This window comes from Ostrinia nubilalis, chromosome 8 (genome assembly GCF_963855985.1).
Source record: "Ostrinia nubilalis chromosome 8, ilOstNubi1.1, whole genome shotgun sequence".
NCBI classification, from domain to species: domain Eukaryota; kingdom Metazoa; phylum Arthropoda; class Insecta; order Lepidoptera; family Crambidae; genus Ostrinia; species Ostrinia nubilalis.
Window position 1 is genome coordinate 5,345,329 of NC_087095.1, and position 19,332 is coordinate 5,364,660.

At 36.7% G+C, this 19,332-nt stretch overlaps 1 protein-coding gene across 1 annotated transcript in view; it reads right to left on the reverse strand.

Annotated features, from left to right (window-relative positions):
* Positions 1–18,931, reverse strand: part of LOC135073792 (A disintegrin and metalloproteinase with thrombospondin motifs 1-like) — a 60,758-nt gene extending 41,827 nt beyond the window's left edge. The window contains exons 1-4 of the mRNA XM_063967971.1: positions 18,355–18,931; positions 18,181–18,287; positions 17,904–18,072; positions 16,195–16,360 (exon numbers count right to left, since the gene is read on the reverse strand). Coding sequence (XP_063824041.1) covers positions 16,195–16,360; positions 17,904–18,072; positions 18,181–18,287; positions 18,355–18,916 — 1,004 coding nt within the window. The 5' untranslated portion in view covers positions 18,917–18,931. The remainder of the gene's footprint in view (positions 1–16,194; positions 16,361–17,903; positions 18,073–18,180; positions 18,288–18,354) is intronic.
* Positions 18,932–19,332: the final 401 nt, after the last annotated feature.

A 19,332-nucleotide genomic window follows, 5' to 3' on the forward strand; every position in this document is an offset into this window, starting at 1 on the left:
AAAAATAGTGGCCAGTATTTTTTTTATTACAAAAACGAGTTTATTAAAAAGCCCAATTATATGGATTGTTCTTTTACTTATTTTAAATGTTAATTTCTTACAATATGTGTTACTTACGGTCTACTTGTTCAAAACATAATTTATCAATGTAATTGGGCGAAATAAATTACTTTAAATTAAAATGGTCGAAACCAAACTCTAGTAGTTAAGTATTAGATCTCTCCGCTCTAATTTACGACATTCTATTTGGGGTTCCATAACGGTTTGTAAATGAAATATTTATTTATTGTTTTATAACCTGCGGTTATCATAAAATTCGCGATCAGGAAGTCATAAGTAGGAGCTGGTCTGTAAACAAAATAATGTTTAAAATAGATTTATTGGAAGTTCAAGTGGCTTTTGAGAAATTGGCCGTAACGTGGTCTTAGCCCGAGTCAGATGTCTTGAGTCTTGACTCACTCGCTTAATTACGTTTTCTCGAAACTCTATATCAATATTAAGTATGAAAGTACCTTATAGACTTAAAAACTCACTTTTCTTTGAAATGTACTGAATGTAGTTTACATTTCAAGTGTAAAAAATATAGGAAAAAATTTTTTTTGAGAATTAATATCGATCACAGATTGGGCAGGGGTCATTAGCATCAACCTACGGTGTAGTGACATTTGTTTCAGATATGACTGACAATTTTTTTTCTATTACGATTCAATAACGGCAGACGAGAAATGACAGAATTTAAGGAAGAAATTTTTGGCATTTCTTACTCGTGGCAGTAAGAGTAAAAAAAAAACTAATTAGGTAGGTAACCAATAATTTTCACTATACTGTCCACACATTAAAAGGGTAATAGCGAATGGGCTATTGAAGACAGAAATATCTTCATTGATGTAGTTACATTGTAACATTTTATTGCGGTCCGGCTTATATGCTGATGCTACTGTATTTCAGGACCTGTTATTTTACACGACAACATTCCAACGAGAGTCTTGTATGGATTGAGTCAATATGAAAGTGTGAATGAGTCTAATAGCTTGATAGTTTGAAAGCAAAAAGCTGCAATGCAAATGGTTAATAACACCCTCGACTGTTCAAGCAACTGTTTCGCGCGTTGGAATGGTTAAACTTCGATTTGCTCCGGCAATTTGAAAACCACTATCTAGATTGGTTCTACTTGTGTAGGATATAATGTTTCGTACTTAGAGAAGGATGGTGGTTCGAATGTTCTATGAATTTGTATTGAGTCACGATTTTATAACTCAACTCAAAACTTGTCTAAATTGGCCACTTTTAGCGTAATCGGTAGAACTATTACTTGGGAATCAAATTGGAGGTATAAAAAAGTTAATAAAAAATGTAATTACCTTTGAAGTGTCTGTGCAAACTTGTTGAATACCTATTTCAATTAAGGGATTCTAAATCAAATTCATTAAGTACTTTTTTGATGAAATACTAATTGGACACGGGAGAACTAGCATACCGTAAATTTTGGTTGTACCTATTGGCAAAAAACATACTCCGTACTAAGTACCATCTGAAAATGTTACTACTATTAGTACTATACTTTAGTAGTATAGTTGACTGAAACCCCTCGTCACCAATTTGAAATACAAACCATCTGGACAAAGGTCACTCCAACTGACATCAATTTGTTTCGGAATTTAACATTTAACGAGTTAAATTACTATAAAGTTTCATCAAAATCCATTTGGTATATCTAACGCGAGATAGTAGGTACCTACAAACTACAAACACCCATCCATCCAAACTTTCGCGCTTATTTCATTAGTACGATTAAATTTTGTTACTACGAGTAATATCAGTAATATAAGGTTACCGAACTCCAAACTAATATGAAATTAACCTCTCAGTACAAGCATTCTGTTGACTGTACCCATTGTAGCTCTCTCTCATCAAGTTAACCACTATAGCCTCTTATGTAGACGTAATAGATGCTATATTCCAACATAAATGTACAGCCTGATGTGCTACAGTGCTTAATTACGAATGCGGAGGCCGTTCACTGGTCCACGCGGCTCCTTTGAGCGCGATTATTAATTCACTCGCGAAACTTCAAGTGCTCATGTGGACGGTACGATTGCCGGCGGGTACACCTTAGTGTAGACATAGCCTAGGTGAGAACAGTCGATGCAAGCAACAATGTGAATGATATAAATCATAAATAAGTAGGTAGGTAGTCAAAGTATGTCTCCTCTACCTTAGGTAGGTACACTTAGGTATTATACTTTTCATAGATAGTTTTGCGGGTCCGAAGATATTAGACGACTACCAATGACATTCGCTATTATTGGCAACAGCTTGTTTGAATTTGAAGGAAGTCAATCGAGGTTTTCCTTCACCTTTCTATTTTATTTAGTTCAAAACTTCATTATCACTTTTTTCATTTAATTTTGACGATTACGATTTCCCTTTTCCTTCAAGCTAAATTACTGACTCAATAATGAAAATCCTTGACGGCCATTATTTGCCAAAGGCTTTTTAAGATTTTTCTATCAACAGTTTTACTAAAGGTACCTAAGTACAGAAAGGTTATTGAATTTCATTCTTAAAAATCCTTTAGCTCTGTCAGGCTAGGGACCAGTCCATGGGATCCATTCCCATCAGATATAGCAAAACAAGTAAGTATTCGATGTACACATCGATTAAGCACGTCATGTCCGTCAACTCGATCAAAGCGGCATCTTTGTACTGCTGACAGCACATGAGACCATACGTTTTTGTTGAAAAATATACCCTATTACAACCATATAAGACACCACAGTGTCAGCTTGATGTGCCGTTGGTAGTTGTCATCAATTCAGGGCATGATCGTGGTAAATTATACGCCAACGCCGAAAAATGCGCGCGCGCAGATGGGGCGCCATATTGAAAGCATTTCGTCGTTGTAACCAAAAAGCAAAAAAAAAAAGATAGGATAGGATCCATTGTTTCATTCAACTGTCACATTAATTACCAGCTAGACTATGGTTGAAATGAATATGGTCGTACTTTAGTTTACCTAGATGGTAGAAGTGTGATCATATTTTTTAAAGTATTCTACAGATGTTTTGTGTAAAATTAATAAAATGTTCTTTATTTCTATTTACAGACTGAAATAAGTCTATTTATCTTTACTATGAAATCAGTTGCATTTGATCAAGTTCTTTTGTTAATTTCGTTCACATACAGATTTTAATACGCCGTTTCTTGCACTGCACTACAAGGTGCAGTAGCTTCCTGACTAGCTTAATTAAATTCAACTGGAGTTAAGATTAATTATTAGCTCGGAACTTCAAATCGCGCCAGTCAGTCGGAAGCTCTAATATTTAGAGCTTTGGATAAATGTTCCATAAAGTTAAGTTAAGCTTTACAACGTAGTTAAATTGCCCTAAATATTTCCAGGTTACTTCGTTTAATTGATACGTTAATTGAAATTTAAATGGGTCTCGCAAATGAAACATTGAAAATAGAACTGAAGAGAGTTTACACAAATACGTGATGTCTTTGTGTTACTAATACTCTACCTACTATTTTTTAAAGTAAGTAATACTGTTATCTTTGATTAATATTAGTGATAAAATTTTATGTATTAATTTTATTTAAATAGCTTGATTAATAAGAAACGATCAATAGATTTTTATAGGACCAAAACATAGAAATGTATTTAAATAAAAAGCAATTTGAAGTTTAAGTTTAGTTTTTAGTTTAGTTGGTAGAGATTAAAGTCACAAGTCAAAGGTAAAAGTCACAGGCGACGGCTAGCTAAATCATAAAGCAACCACTCGCACTTGACTGTTATTGTTTTTAAACGAAATGATCTCGGTTTCGCACCGTCTCACGTTGCCCAAACAAACAGCTTTGCCCAATTTGTGTGTTAAGGGAGACGATTAAAATTTATCTCTGTTTGCGTCTCCAGTAGGTCAGATGAGTCATGGGCCTTGAAGAATTTAGAGATAATGGGAAAACAATTGCTCAATGCTGGAAAACTCTATTTGGTATTGGCCTTATCTTGTTGATAAATCTCAATACTTCAGAACAGAAAATGTAAGAAGTTTCAGCAAGCTTCCCAAAATGTATTATAATCGAATGTTGAAGTCACTTCCTACAAGAGATGATTACGCTTAGTGCAGAGACCGCTAGATTAATTTATTTAAAAACAACCTATATAATTGTTTAATAGGTACATTTGAGTTCAATAAAATCGAAACCATCCAAAAAATAATCCTAATTTTAGAGTCCAAAAGTCAAAAATAGACTGGTTTGGCAGGTTTCAGGAAAAAAGCAATACTTTTCAGAGGAAATGTGAATCAGAAGTCCTTGACCGCTTATAATCTCATATTAATCGTAAAGCTCGTCATATGTCTTGAAACATCCTTAAGGATAAAAATAAGTGCCGTATAAAAGTAACGCCTGAAACGCGCACTCTCCTTTCTTTGATGGAAGATGGGGGGATTAGAAACGTGCTCTCATTAACAAACCCACATAAGAAGAACATCAAGCAAACATTAAAGTTTCATGAGAGTATTTTTGAGGACACAGATAGTAGGTGTACCTGGGTAATCTGTATATTCTTAGATGTAACTTTCAGCGTTGGACTGACCAGGTCAAAACCGCACTCAAATGGTCCACTCCACGAGTGCACAAGAAAGGCTGCAGTGCGGGAGGAAAGGCGACGGATTGGGCTTATCACCGGACCGGGTGTGACGACCACGACCACTCTGGCAAGGGTGTAGCGACGAAGAAGAAGATGACTATCTGAGTTTGCTGGTAACGTAGAATGCTTAACTTTTTACCTTATTGAGTAACCACCACACACGGTTCAGGTGGTTACTCAATACAACACATCGCTGAGACAGTCTTTTTCTTTCAAGGGTTTTAGATTATGTTAATAATTATCTTATTATCTAAAACGAAAGAGTCTTTGAGCTCTTGGATCACTTTTACAAAACGGAGTCACGATGTCCTTTTACAGTTTTTAGCCAAACACTGAATGACAGTGATATTTATTTTATTTATTTATACTTCAGCACACAAAGTAACAAATGCACTGTGGCGGACTTAATGCCGGATGGCATTCTCTGCCAGTCAACCACGGGTCATGCAGAAAGAGTAAGGCGGTGGTGATATGACAGTGACTGAATGTTTGTGTACACATTTTACAAAGGTCAACATGTGAGCACTTGTTTATTTTTAGCCTACCCGCACATTAGCCGCGAAGCGATGCATGTCATGGCATGTCCTGGTTTCCGTCCAGGGCCAATGCCGTGTCGTCTGTGAATTTGTTGAGCCAAACTGATTGGCTTACTGAAAAAGACTACTTAATGCTGGGTTGGATAAACGTCAAAATGCATTGCAGTTGATACTGTCAAAACATCTCTCTGACGTGATGATCCTCACTGTCGCTCTAAATCATGGTAGGTATTTGAATAATCCTGAAAAACATTCTTGTCTGAATTTTTTGTGGCCAATAACCGTGGCTCTAGCTATCAAAGTAGGATTGCTGCCGGCTTTTATTCTTACCCGAAAGATTATGCAATAGTCATGGACCTATAAAAAAAGTCGGACGGATTCTCATCAACAAAATACTGTGACATTAGGATACACCAGCTTGCCTGTACGTATAGGCCGGCACGCACACATTCACACCCTGATACACCACTTCGAGTGCAAACTTCACACAGTTGACACATTTAAGCAGCGAAAAAACAACACGAATACGACATGTCTTGTGTGACGAAATTGTGTAAAAACCGTTCTGTTCGAACAAACAAAAATTAAGGAATCACATTTCACAGGCAAAATAATAATCCAATCACTTATTTCCCGACATTAAAATATTGAAATTAATTGAAATCAAACGTCATTCACTCGAAAAAATAATACGTCAAAGACCAGTGTTCTCAGTTATTTACGTGGGAAAATTACCCGAAATATGGGAAATTAATAATAATTTTAGGACTTTTTAGTTATTTATTACGCATACTATGGAAATAAAATAATTAGCATAATAATTGTGTTTTAATGGGATATATTTTCATAGGCAAATTTGATCCTTCCCAAAAATGTGGAACTGCGAAATTCAAATTTTCTTTGATTGCAAGTCAGTGTCAGTACCTCTAGTAGGAAAAACTTTCGAGTTCGTTTCGTTGCGTATTCAAAGTGTCATCGAAAAATTTTGTATGAAAAATTAAACAGCGCCCCCTAGGGCGGCTATAATATAGGGGGCGCTGTTTAATTTTTCATACAAAATTTTTCGATGACACTTTGAATACGCAACGAAACGAACTCGAAAGTTTTTCCTACTAGAGGTACAGGTTGTATGTTAAAATCTACCAGAGATAATAATAATATATTGATGATGCATAAGATTATGATTATAATGTACACAAGATTCGTAATTTGTAACTGCGTGAATCATTTTTGATCAAGATTATGTACATACCCTGACACACTGACTTGCAAACAATGTTAGAAAATTTGAACATTGAAAATTTCGCGCCTACCTCAACGCATTCCCCTTTCATCCTTTTAAAATGGCACGGAATAATTCTGTCTACATTTCCAAGTAACATCTGCCGATCTATGTTTTTCTTAAAATAAATGGGTAAAATGATTTGGCTAACATGGCATCCCTAAATTCACTCACACAATAGACAAACGCCAAAATTTTGCGTCACAGTTTTGTTGTAGCGCGAGTTCCGTCCGCCTTTTTTTATAGGTCCATGGCAATAGTATTGTAATCAGAATAAGGCTAAGTATTATTTCTGGAGTCACAACTCTACGCATAAAAAATTAATAGATTTTCACAATTTTCTATTCCATTATTCATGAATACGTAAATATAGCCCCCTGAAACTGAATCTCAATAAAATTAATGACATAACATTTTGCAAAAAAAAAACCTATTTTCGGAATGCCCAAATCCCACGTGTATTTGCGCGGAAATACTTTGATATGCAGCCGCTCATTAAAATTCTGATTGATACCCTCTCCCTTTACTCTTTAGTAAAATAACATCCGAGTTTATCCCGTAGGTAATTAAAGTCTCGGAAGCTGTAATTAAAAAGAGATTTACGACACCAATAATTAAATGTTAACCGCGAGCAAGAAAGAGGTTAACGTTATTAAGGCTAATGTCTTCACAGATCATTTCGAGCTTTGCATACTACATATAGTGCAAAAAAGGCAACAATAGCCAAACGGTGTCGTCATTGGACTGCCGATTCAAGGGTCAGAGTTTTGTGCCTGGTAGACCGTTAGACTATTGTGGTGAACCTGGGTACTCCAAACACTATAGAATATTTAATTTAGCTGGAGCTTTAAGATGTGTTTTTGAAAATATTCGTATCCACCGTTTCTTATTTGCATACAGAATTAATATTCCATTTCCTATAGTAAAATGTGGCAGCCCTACAAAGGATGAACAACCTGCGCTCAATTTATGGTGTCACTCCCTTACTGTCCCTGTAGCGATAAAATTATATTTTTGACGTTTGTACAGTCGACAACACATACAAACCACAAAAACTCCTACTTGATGTAAGCCTTATGGACATAAAGTTAAAATCCATTGGCAAATTCGACATTTTGTGGTTAACGTGCTGTTTACTGTACTTGTGAGTATGCATAAATCACACGCAAGAGTACCTACACATGTTTACAAAAATACATTTTATGGGAGTATCAAACGTTCGCGATGTGAAATATGTGTGACTGTAATTGAGGTATTTATGCGTCATAGATGTCGAGAGGCACCAAAATAAAATTATGTAAATATTCATAACTCATATAAAACTATTTTTGTGAATGAACGATCCAATGTCTACTCTGTATAACAAAATTCGCATCAGCACTTCATTTTATTGTGACATTTTTCTTAAGGAATAGAATTAAGTTAAAAAAAACATTCTTATTACTTATATAAAGTCATCCTCAACTAAATGGAGATTAAATAAAAATTGTTACGTAGTACGAGTACCTATACCAGCTACAAATGTTTAGAGGCAATGTAATAACTTAGCGAGCTGTTAGAGGACCAGCTAGCTAAGTAATTACATCGGGGAACCAACGAAAGCTGGAGTAGATGGGTTCTGAAATGGAGACCACGTTTCGGCTGAGGTGACGTATGTTTTAAGCATATAAAACTGTATTCTTATAATTAACTCGCGGCCGCCCGCGACTTCGTACGTGTGGATCCCGTTTTACTCCCTTAGAGGTGGGGTTTCGTAAAATCCTTTCTTAGCGGATGCCTACGTCATAACATCTACTTTGAGCCCGATCCGTCCAGTGGTTTGGGCTGTGTGTTGATAGATCATTATGTCAGTCAGTCAGTCACCTTTGAGTTATATTGAGGCCGAGTTGTACCACCTAACTTTAACAGTAACTATTACGATAACCGGTGTATTTTGTATGGAGTTTGACAGACTTTTGACGTTTGTCAAAGTTAAAAGATGGTGCAACCCAGCCTTAGATTACTTAGTAATAAACCAACATTCATCGAAGCTATAGTTGTTTGATTTAATTGCAACTTCATGGCATACTACGTAGTGCATTACGCCAACACTAGCTCAAGAAAATTAGTAAATTGCTAACAGGGACTGGATGAAAAATGCAGGAAATCGTGCTTTTAACGTTGCTTGAGAAAGCTTCCGTCGAGCAGGAGAGTGCCATTGGCTGATATGATGTCATTTTTATTATTTCAGGCAACAGACTGTAATCTAATCTAATCAAGTTATTTATGATACCTAATTAACGACTATTTTAATAGTTATCACAACGGATGGTGTTATTTTAGTGAAGAAAATAGGTATTTAATTGGTTAATTACTCTGTAAACTAAAAATAAACTCGTCCCGCCACGTGAACTGCACATCTTTGTGCTTTTATTAGGTCAAAGCGCAATTATTCTCAGCTTTCTTCAGTCGCCTTGTCCTATAAACCTTGAACGGGCGACAGTGACGTTCAAACTGCACTTAAATTCATTCAGTTTAGTGTTGGTTGGCAATTGTTAGCACTTTTGAACCTACTTGCTTGGATCACTGTATTTTATACATTTTCAAAGATAAATAGAGCTTAGATACAAGGACAAGTTGGGCAATTTAAGCCGTCCAATCCTGTTGAGCCTTGTCTTCTTGTCAAACGCCTGTAGCGGCTTATTAAGTTAATCAGAATAAAATTGTATCTTTTGTTATAAATTATATTCTAGATTAATGGAAGGTGAAAAAGGTGAAACCATTCAAACATAATTGTTTTAATTTCTTCAATGCTCACGTGTTTGTTAATTCCAGTAGTTCTATAGCTGTTTCCATCTTTTTTCATAACGGATGTAAAGTGGGAAACATAATATTTCTGTAATTTATACACGATACCTACTTGATGTTTCTGTAATCGTTATTGACTGATTTTACTGACTATCAATCACAATTCAAACTACTGACGTAGACGTATGTATCTGCTAAGAAAGGATTTTCCAAAATTCATTTACAAAGTTTAACGCAGTAAATGTTAGTATTTTTGATATGTTGGGGACCGTTGGCCGTTGGAAGCTTGAATGAGGTTGTTTATTCCCAGCTTGCGGTTCAGGGAGGAAAAGTTCTAATGATTTATTTGCACAGTTCGCAACTACTTCGGATTCATTCCCTGTTGACAATCAAAGGATTGCCTTTGATTTGATTTATTTTATATCTTTCTTGTTATGAAATGCGGTTAGGGAGATAACTTTTTATAAATATGCTTGAATAAATAATAAAATAATTAAAGAACTATAATAATAAGTGCGACTTACACTCGCATAAAGAGAGTATTTTTTAACGCGTCACATCTTATGTAATGTAGGTACGAGTACCTAAATGTGAGATTTATGGTTCATTTAAATTAGGTAAGCATCATAAGCCTTTTCTATGATCAAATCATAGCCATAAATTATTTATCTAAAAAGCATTTCTCTCAAGAATATTAGATGTACTCAAAATACACGTTGTAAGCACAGTAAACTCAAAATTGCGATAGAAATTGTCTCATCTATCCGCCGTCACAGAGCAATTATACTTGCTAACTGCTCAGGTGAGTTTAATTAAAACACAAACGCAGACGGGTCACGTCCTATAGTCATTACACTGGCGGCCCAACTTTAAGGCCACTACGAGCAGCCTCTCTTCAATGGCTGCTATGGGCTAAAAATGTTTGTTGGACAAATGCTTACATGTATTTGAACAGGACCAAATCAATGCGTATTCTTAAAGTCTGAAAAGGACATATTGAATTATAATGAATTTTCAATTTATTGCTCCGTTCAAAAGAAAACTTAATGTCATTGGTTCCGAAAAAATCCTAAAAAGGTACCAAATAACTAGGTAAGCTAAATAATATTATAATATGACTAATATCCCGAATTTACTTGTAAGGTGTATAGGTACATCTTCTGAAAATTTTCCCGCGTGTAAATTGTTACTCGTATCAAGAGAATAAAAAGTAAAAAATTACAAAAAAAAAGCCTTTACAACATTTTTACGCCAAGATGGCGCCGTACTGGTGGCTAAGTCCTGGACCCATTTGAATGAGCGTAACAATGGCATGCAATGCAGTTACAGAGTGCGACGTGGAATGACTCTATAACAATATACGATGATTTAATCACATGCATTTCGTGGTGCATGCAACTAAGCAAATGTTAACTTAGTAAGTTAATGCTTTAAAAGCTAACGATAACTGGTGTTTTTTGTATGGAGTTTGACAGATTTTTAACGTTTGTCAAAGTTAAAGTAAGATGGTGCAACCCAGCCTAAGAGTGCCGAGATAGTAAATCATTGAAACATTTGCTCTACTTTTCTGAAAACATATACTTATTGTCATTTTTGTTTAAAGCTTTGCTTTCTATACAGTCTGGGTGGTTAATTTATTTGAAAGGTTATTTTATTGAAGAAAAAAAGCTCCATTCATTAGATATCTTGTAATTTGTTAAATCTTAAACATGATTGTCTGAGGCACAAGAAATAAATTCAATTTTGCATTGGTGTTACTTTGTCGTATTTCACTGCATCTTAACTCAAAAGTTTAATTATGAGTCATTAAATCAGTTAGCGATTACTACGGAATAGTTTAGGTGCGCCTCGATTGGTGCGCCTTAAAACGGGTGCGCTTTGAGGAATACCTCCACCTCTTACCTACATAAAGGTAATTAGGCAGGCACCTATTTCTACTCGTAATTAAATTAAGTAACCTTTATTTATAACCCTTTGAATGGAATGTCCGCATAACAAACGATGCTTGTACTCGTACGCAAGCGCGGCGCCAGAATAATAAGCCCCACGAGCCCGGACGGCAGAAGCGATCGTGAAATGAAGCGCGATGCAACTGTAATTGATTAATATTCACAAAAGCTGTGATCAATCACGTTCAGATACCTCTGGGAAATTCGTTTGCAGATATTCACTTAATGTGGATGACTTCATCCTTACTTAGGTACTGCGAGTAATGGATTTAAAAGCGAATAAATTTTGAGCATGGGTAAAACTATAGTCTAATACGTGTAGCTTTGCACTACTCACGAACATGGATTGACCGTACATAAGTAAATTTTTCAGTAGGTATTATTCAGTCATCATTACACACGTCATTAATTTTGGCCTAATGAGGTCGGTGGACCATAAACGTAACATTAAAGAAGCTAATAAACATTCTTAAAAACAATTTGATCAATCTTTTCAACACATGAGTATGATATAAGATACTTTGTAGGTATAAACTTATCACATAAAAATGAACCCAAATATTTATAGTGCTTAGATTCAGCTGGTTCCAAAAGCATGAAGAGTTTATAGTAAACTCCTAACATTTCCCGTAACCCTGTCTGATGGTCACCGTAGTTCTAAGTAAGCTGTGTTGAATGAGGCGCACGCGCCGCATGCCAATATGAGCTCGTGAAAGACGCACTCCAGGAAAACGCAAGGTAATTAGAAATACCATTCATCATGTTAACGCCTGAGTTGATTAGGCCACATCATGGTAGCCATTAATAACGGCCACATCTTGTGGAAAATAATATTTATACATGCCGTCTTTTGCGTTGATTTACCAAATCAACAGGCTGAAAAAAGCTCCTAAATAGCCTACCTTGTTCTTTAAACCTATGTTTATGAAACAAGGAGAAGTTTAAAGGAAACCATCGAACCTTTAAAAGTAGGTAAGTAATTTTTCTAGGCACTAGCTATAAGCCTATGGGGCAGTCCGCTACTGAAAGTATTTCTCTCCCAAAGGGCACCAAAGGATGTATAAACCTAAGCTTTTTCATTCATTTTCATTCAGGCACTGCTAGCTATCTTCTGAACTACTTTACGTTTGATAATGGGTTTTTCTACTGTAGAAACTACTCCATCCGAGAAATCTCCATCTTTCATAGGCTCCGCAACTAAAGTATATCAAACTCTATATCAATTACCAACGGAATCCTTACACTAACACTCGTTACTTCCATATCGACTTACTAATTAGGATGTTAACAGCTAACGCGAACAAAAACTAAAGATACCCGACGAATGCACCCCAGCTGCATTTGATTACGTTGCGGCAATGCAACGTTTAAACCAGCTATTTTTACAGCCAGCCGCTATATAAAGGTAGATTCACATTTCTGTGGGGCGTTCGCGGGGCGTACGGCATTTATTGAGACAGAGATGTCTTAGTTTGTCAAATAAGCTGCTTAAACGTAATAATGTATACTTAGTTTTTATAGTAGTTATAAGTAGAACCATATAGGGATGTATTAAGATGCTAATATATGGTTTGATGGTAGCGCCATTTTATAAAGAGTATTTTTTATAAAGAGCTTAGTACGTATTATAAAAGTTAATGTAACAAATCCATACTTAATCCCTTATTTGAATGAATTAACACCTACAATATCTACACGCGAAAATAACTCTTTTTATTATTTTGTATGTAGCGTTAAAACACGCAAACATCGCTGAAAGCAGCTATAATAAAAATAAGGATATAGTAGGTAAGTACTTCGTCCAAAAGAAAAATTCACCAGCGAAATTGAGCATGAACTATTCTTTAAATCACTCTTTTACCAAAATATTATTTTACTGAACTATTACGCCTTTTTCATTGCAGTATTAAGTATATTGTCTTTCTAATAAAGGAGGATGTTAGCAACTAATCCAAACAAAAGTAAACCCTGCAACGCTCGCAGCTGCTCTTGATTTCATTATGCGGCTAATGCAGCGTAAACCAGCTATTTTTACAACCCGTCGCTTCCACAATTTGCCCTGCCTTAGTATTTTGAATGGGAATTAAGCTGTAAAACATTTGATACAACTTTGAAATTTATTGTGTTCTGTTCGAGTGAACTTTACTGCCACAAAAAGTTTTGGGTGTCGCGATAAACACCAACATTTTTATTTGACTTGCAAAACTTTAAGCCCTTTTTGTTGCCAAAAGAATACAGTTTATTTATCTTCACACAAATGCTCTCCCATTTCCTATCTTTTTTCATTGTTAGAAAATATAATCTTAAAGATTCCGAGAAAATTATTATAGCCTTGTAATATATTACCTACAACCTTTTATACTAAAACTTATAAATTCGTGATCTAGACGTGATTTACTTTCTAAGTAATTATATAGGACAAGGATTAAAGTTATTTATATCGCAGGTTCTTTTAAGATGGAGGTTTTTACAAGCCCTGGCTTAGAACCATTCATTCTTCTTTTATAACCCCGGCCTGCCTAGATGGTCTTTGTAATATCTTTTATAAAAACTGTAAGATATTATAAAGTAGGAAGCTTTTAATAGACGTCGGACTTATAAATTTTATGTTATGTATTAAAAATCAGACTTAAGATAGTTTTACTAGACTTTCCTTATAACAGAAACTAAAGTTAAATTAGGCACTTAAAACATGAAAATGTAAGTAATTTTTCACTATTTGATGCAAAATTAACTAGAGTCATTGCTAAGAGATACTGAAACTGTGGCGTCTCACAAAATCAATCAATAATACCTTACAGAACTTCTATTTTCGAATCTAATCCAAAAATACCTCAGATAATTCCCGAGTAAACACCGTATAATTCTAAATTATTTACATCCAATTCCCAAATTACTAATACATTAGTATTAAAATGTAAATAATTCTGACGCAACCTTGTGCGCCGACACGAGCCGATAATCGAATAATCGGTAATAAATCGGATCAGAAATAGATGAAAACGTATCGAGTGAGCACGGGACATCCGACGAGATTCGAATCGATTACAATTGCCCTGTAAAATCCAATAGGCCCTAAACTAATTTAGGAGGCCTTTTACTTTTTCATGCTGATAAATTCGTAAACTAATGCTGGTATAGAACTAGGCTCCAAACTACGAGTAGACTCAAAATCAAGCATCTATATTCATGCCTTGATTGCTTGAAGTCTGTTACTAGGTACATATCTAGACAAAGAATCTAGTTTTGAATGTAAATTGACAGTACTTGTGCGTTATTACTCAAATAATACGTGCCTTAATTTCTTATTTTACTTAACTATTTTAATAATTATTTTACATTTAGATTTTCAGGTGATAAGACAAATAAATTGAAAAAATACTTTCTAAGTATATGAGGAGATTAATTAATAGCCAATAGCTACGTAAGCACATAAAATTGCCTATGAGTAAAGCTTATTACAAAATTAGTCCAGAATTACATGTGATGAAAATCCGAAGTTTTGTATTTGAAATTCAACACACTCAAAACAAAAGTAGGGAATGAGACAATGACACGATTTCATTAATTATAACTTTTGACGGTACAAAGGTACGCTTAAAATGAATTCCTGTTTCCGTACAATTTGGCCAGAATCGTTTCCTCTTGCCACGAGGACGATGTTATTGTTCACACAAGTTTGTAGAGCGAAATGTTACAAATGAAATATAAATAAACAGGAATCCAAACGGGAAGTTCAAGGCACGAGAAATTACAGGGTCGCTGTTGTAAGAGAATGAATGAGCCATTTGTGTCGTACTTTGTGGGACTGAAAATCAGTACGACTGAAACACAGCGCGAAATTGAAATGCGAGCGACAAATTGCGTAACTTCATGATATGAACTTTGCGTTAAAGTTCATTTTGTTGGGAGAGTATTAATGAATATACTATCTATGTATAAATATAACATAGGACACTAGAAAATGTTATATTTGCATTTGATTTTACACAATATTTTTTTTTCAAGCATAATAACTATTAACAAAACTAGTTTCAACAATGATTCTTGAGTAGTAAAGGAATTATAAACGAAAGATATCAGAGTTACATATCTTTTTTATTGGCACTGTTTGTCAGTGTTTGTAGGCAAGTACCAAAGTAACTTAAAAATGTAGAGCCCTCATTTCGAGTACAACGTTTTGAGGACATCGATGCACTTGAAGATAAAGGTTTAAAAATAAAACTACCTTAACTCTTGATACATCAATTAGTCAAAGAACTTTATCATCCATCTTTCAGTCATCGTGAGCGTTCCAGAAACAATTATAATACCTAAATGCAAATAAGGAAAAAAACATCAAAACGCAATGACGGAGCGGGATTCTGACTTATCTGATCCAGTGGCAGTCTGGTTATAAATAACGTTTTTCCAATTAATAATGAACTTTATTTTGTTTTGCAGGTTGGTATGAGAATGAAGGTCACGACCTTCAATTAAAGTTAAAAGGTATTCCAGAAGTATTTACCAGGCAGTACAGTTAAAACCAATTATGAACTGTAACTAATGGAAACAAATAGCTATACTTAGCAAGTTTTTTTAGATGAAAGAGCCAGTTTATGTGTCAACGACAAATTATGGTTGTAACAGCCCCCTTATTGAGACAAATTATCGTGAAAGTTTAAATTTCAAATCGCTTTGCTCCGTAATGCTATCTCAAAAAAATTGGTTCTGTATTAAAAGACACCCATGGGTGAGCTTAGGTGAGGCTCGCTCGAGTCCGAGTCAGCCTGATACGGTACTGCGGACAAATGTCCAAGCTAGGACAGTAACTCGCGGCTCCGTTTTATTGGGTTCTGGTGGACCCCGTCAAGTTTTAGAGGCCCCGCGTTTTAGTGTGATAAGGTTGGAGGTTTTTAGTGGTCCCACATAACCCCGTGGTCGTCTCCGTCGGCTAGTGGGAATGCACAATTTCCCGACGTAAAAAAGGTATAGCGAATGAGTACTTACAGATGTGCCAACTCGTGTGCAATGACGAAGGCGCTGGTGAGCCCTTCATCGCGGTCGATGGCAGCGGAGCGCGTCCGGGAGCATACACCCCCCACGGGGGCGAAGCCCGAGGGCCCGCCTAACTGCGCGCGAGTCAGCCACACCGTCGCGTCCCAGCCAGTGCTTTCTGGAAGATGGGGTATGGGTAAAATACTTACTTTTAGGATGCACAAAGACTACAATAACAAGGATGCGGCCAGAAGACCATCAAGGAGGAGGTGTCACAGCAAATTCGGAGATTTTTTCTACAACTGAGTAAAATTTTGAGAGAAGCATATTGACTGGACAATTTTGTTATAGAGAATTGAGAAGCTTACGGTAAGTATGCAACTAATTTTAAGTTTAACTTTGTAAAGTTTGCGAAATTCGAACGTGTAAGCGAAGAAAATAAGTTAGGTAATATTAGTTCTACCTTAATAATGTTAATGCCTTGTACTAACTTTCGCGAGTGAACTTTATAACTCTTATAGCACACGCCAGGTGCGGAGTGACACAGTTACTTTAGGTAGCTTGATTTTAAAAACGTGAACGTAATTTACTACAGTTAAGCGTAGCTAGCGAAGCATTATGATCGCTATTATTGTCTTATTTTTCACAGTATATTGAATTTAGTTTATTTACTCTGAATCAACATATATTGCAAAAAACCTGAGTACCTAAGTATGTTGATTTTCAAAAATTAGTTCTTCTAGTTTACCCCACAAATTGTTCGGATAATTAATCAGATATTTACGAAATTAAATTTTCTAGCTTTACGCAGCCGTACGTAATAGTAGGAGTATAAAAAGTTGTAAATACAATAAAAATATTGTTTACTTATACTATTATTACAAAAGTTATCTAAGCTAGATCGTTTATCTTTGCGTTCATCGGTGTCTTATTGTATCAATTGTATTATGTATTAAAATTGGCTGATAAGAAAGAATTTAATCCCTCGTCATATTACGATCGCGATTGGATTGTGGTGATGCGTGTAATTATATTGTTTAATAAGCCTTAGTAACGCTTTATAATGAAGTTATGAAATGCCATTAAAATGTGTTGAATTTTTGATTGATTTGAATATTTTTATTCAAAAAATTCAAATAAAAGTTTATGGGTTTTGAGCCGTGCCGTTAAAAGAAGTTCAATGACCTTCATTATGTTTGGATGAGATCGAAGTACTTAGTATCTTTCGACAGTCGATGTAATCAATTACATCTGTTTATTCACAAAACGTATGATGTCACTTTTAGTATTCGGATAAAGTAGGAGATGACTCCATGATAAGAGTTTGTACCTTTACTATGATTTGTAGGTACCGTAAAACGTTGATTTTAGTGACATTTTTGTGACGTCTCGTAACGTTACTTACGTTACGTACGGGTACCTACTAATTAGACGACAGTACATCATGTGGCCGTAGCCGTATAAGTAATGCTAAATGTATTGTTACTTTATCATGGGTGAGTAATGTAGCAGACAATTGATATGCGGACATGATAACCATAACAGTAGATATGGCAGCATCTAGAACTAAATATGACAGTGAATGAGACCATGTATCACTGCGCTATAGTGTCGCAGAGATAGGCCGGCCGCCGCTGCATAGATAACACTATGCGCGTGATTTATGCACTGTGTATGAATTCGGTCATTTATAATTTTAGTTAAAGAAATGCAAAACTTACCAGCGGGTAGCCTCATCAAGTGCCGATAGTTCCATTTATTCACAGCTTCCAAAGATTTCTTCACATTCCCGAATTTTATAATAGGATCTTTCTCTTCGTACAAAAACAGTTTGTTGATAACGAGTGTTATGTTTGCATCCAACGACGGGTCGTTAAAGATAGCACTGACCTACAAAGTGTTACATAAAAATTGAGAGACGAAAACCAGACACTAAAAGCATTGCACCAAAATAAACGTGTACTCGTTACACACTGTCGGCCCGGCGGGCATACTTACGATGTTCATTAAAGCTAAAATGTAGTGCTTGACTCTCTCGCGACCGTGGAACTTCAGCATCGTGTGATCCGCCACTATTGCCATTTCGAGCCACAATCCGTTCACACCTGAAACATTCAACTGCTAGAGCCAGATCTTGTCGCAACGAAGCTCGTGGTAGAGTTCGCTACACACCTGACACGGGGCGAGTGACCGGGCGCACATCGCGAAAGTATTCGGTGTCCGAGTGGTCGCTGTGTCTCGGACGCACGTGCGGTGTCGGTTCATCATCTTCCTCGAAGTCAAGTTCAAGATCGGCGACCGTGTCGCCGGTGAGGTTGTACTGGGCCGGCCGCTCCGACCACAGCACGTCGCGCCGGCGCAGCACGTGCGTCGAGCCGGGACTCGTGGGCTGCAGGACGAACTCCTCGTTTCCAACTTGGAGCAGCCCGTAGAGCTGGCCGTCGCACTCGGTGACGGTGACGGAGGACTGCTCCTCGTGGAGCACTCGTCCTCGGTAGAACTGGCACTCGTCGTAGTAGGGGGATCGGATGGCGCGGTTTTCTTGGAGCTCGAGGTGCCAGCCGAGGATGTGGAGGTGGCGGGTGGCGTTGCCGCGGGAGCCGGGGCGCGGCGGGCTCCAGGCGCCGGCGGTGGCGAGCAGCATGGCGGCCGTCAGCCATCGCGGCATCGTCCGCGCGCCGCCGCGGGCTTGGGCTCTCTGGGCAGCGTCGCGCGCGTCGCTGCGCTCACGCATCTACGCACATGGCGCGCGTCTCGCCGCACGGAAGGTAAACGACTCCGCGCCTCGTAGATTGCATGAGCTACGCATGCGTCATTAGTAAACAAAGGGCGAGCTCCCGTTTTTGTTTTATAATCGCACAAGTTATGGATGTTGATAAGTATTTGTAATAAGATATCGACACGTGTTCTTGTCGCATTATTATAAACAATATTCCTAGTAAAACAAACTGAAGTGCTTCCGTATATATTTTTCCGTAATATAATCTGCGCGTATTACGCGGTGTATTCTTTGTCGTTCATGCGGTATTCTGCAATAACACAGCGAGCATACCGAAGAAACAAAAGATTTCGTTAACATTCTCTTAAGACAAAAGTCTCCTCGGCGTTCTTTTTTCCTTTATATTGCTAGCTTTTGTTTTAGTTTTTGTT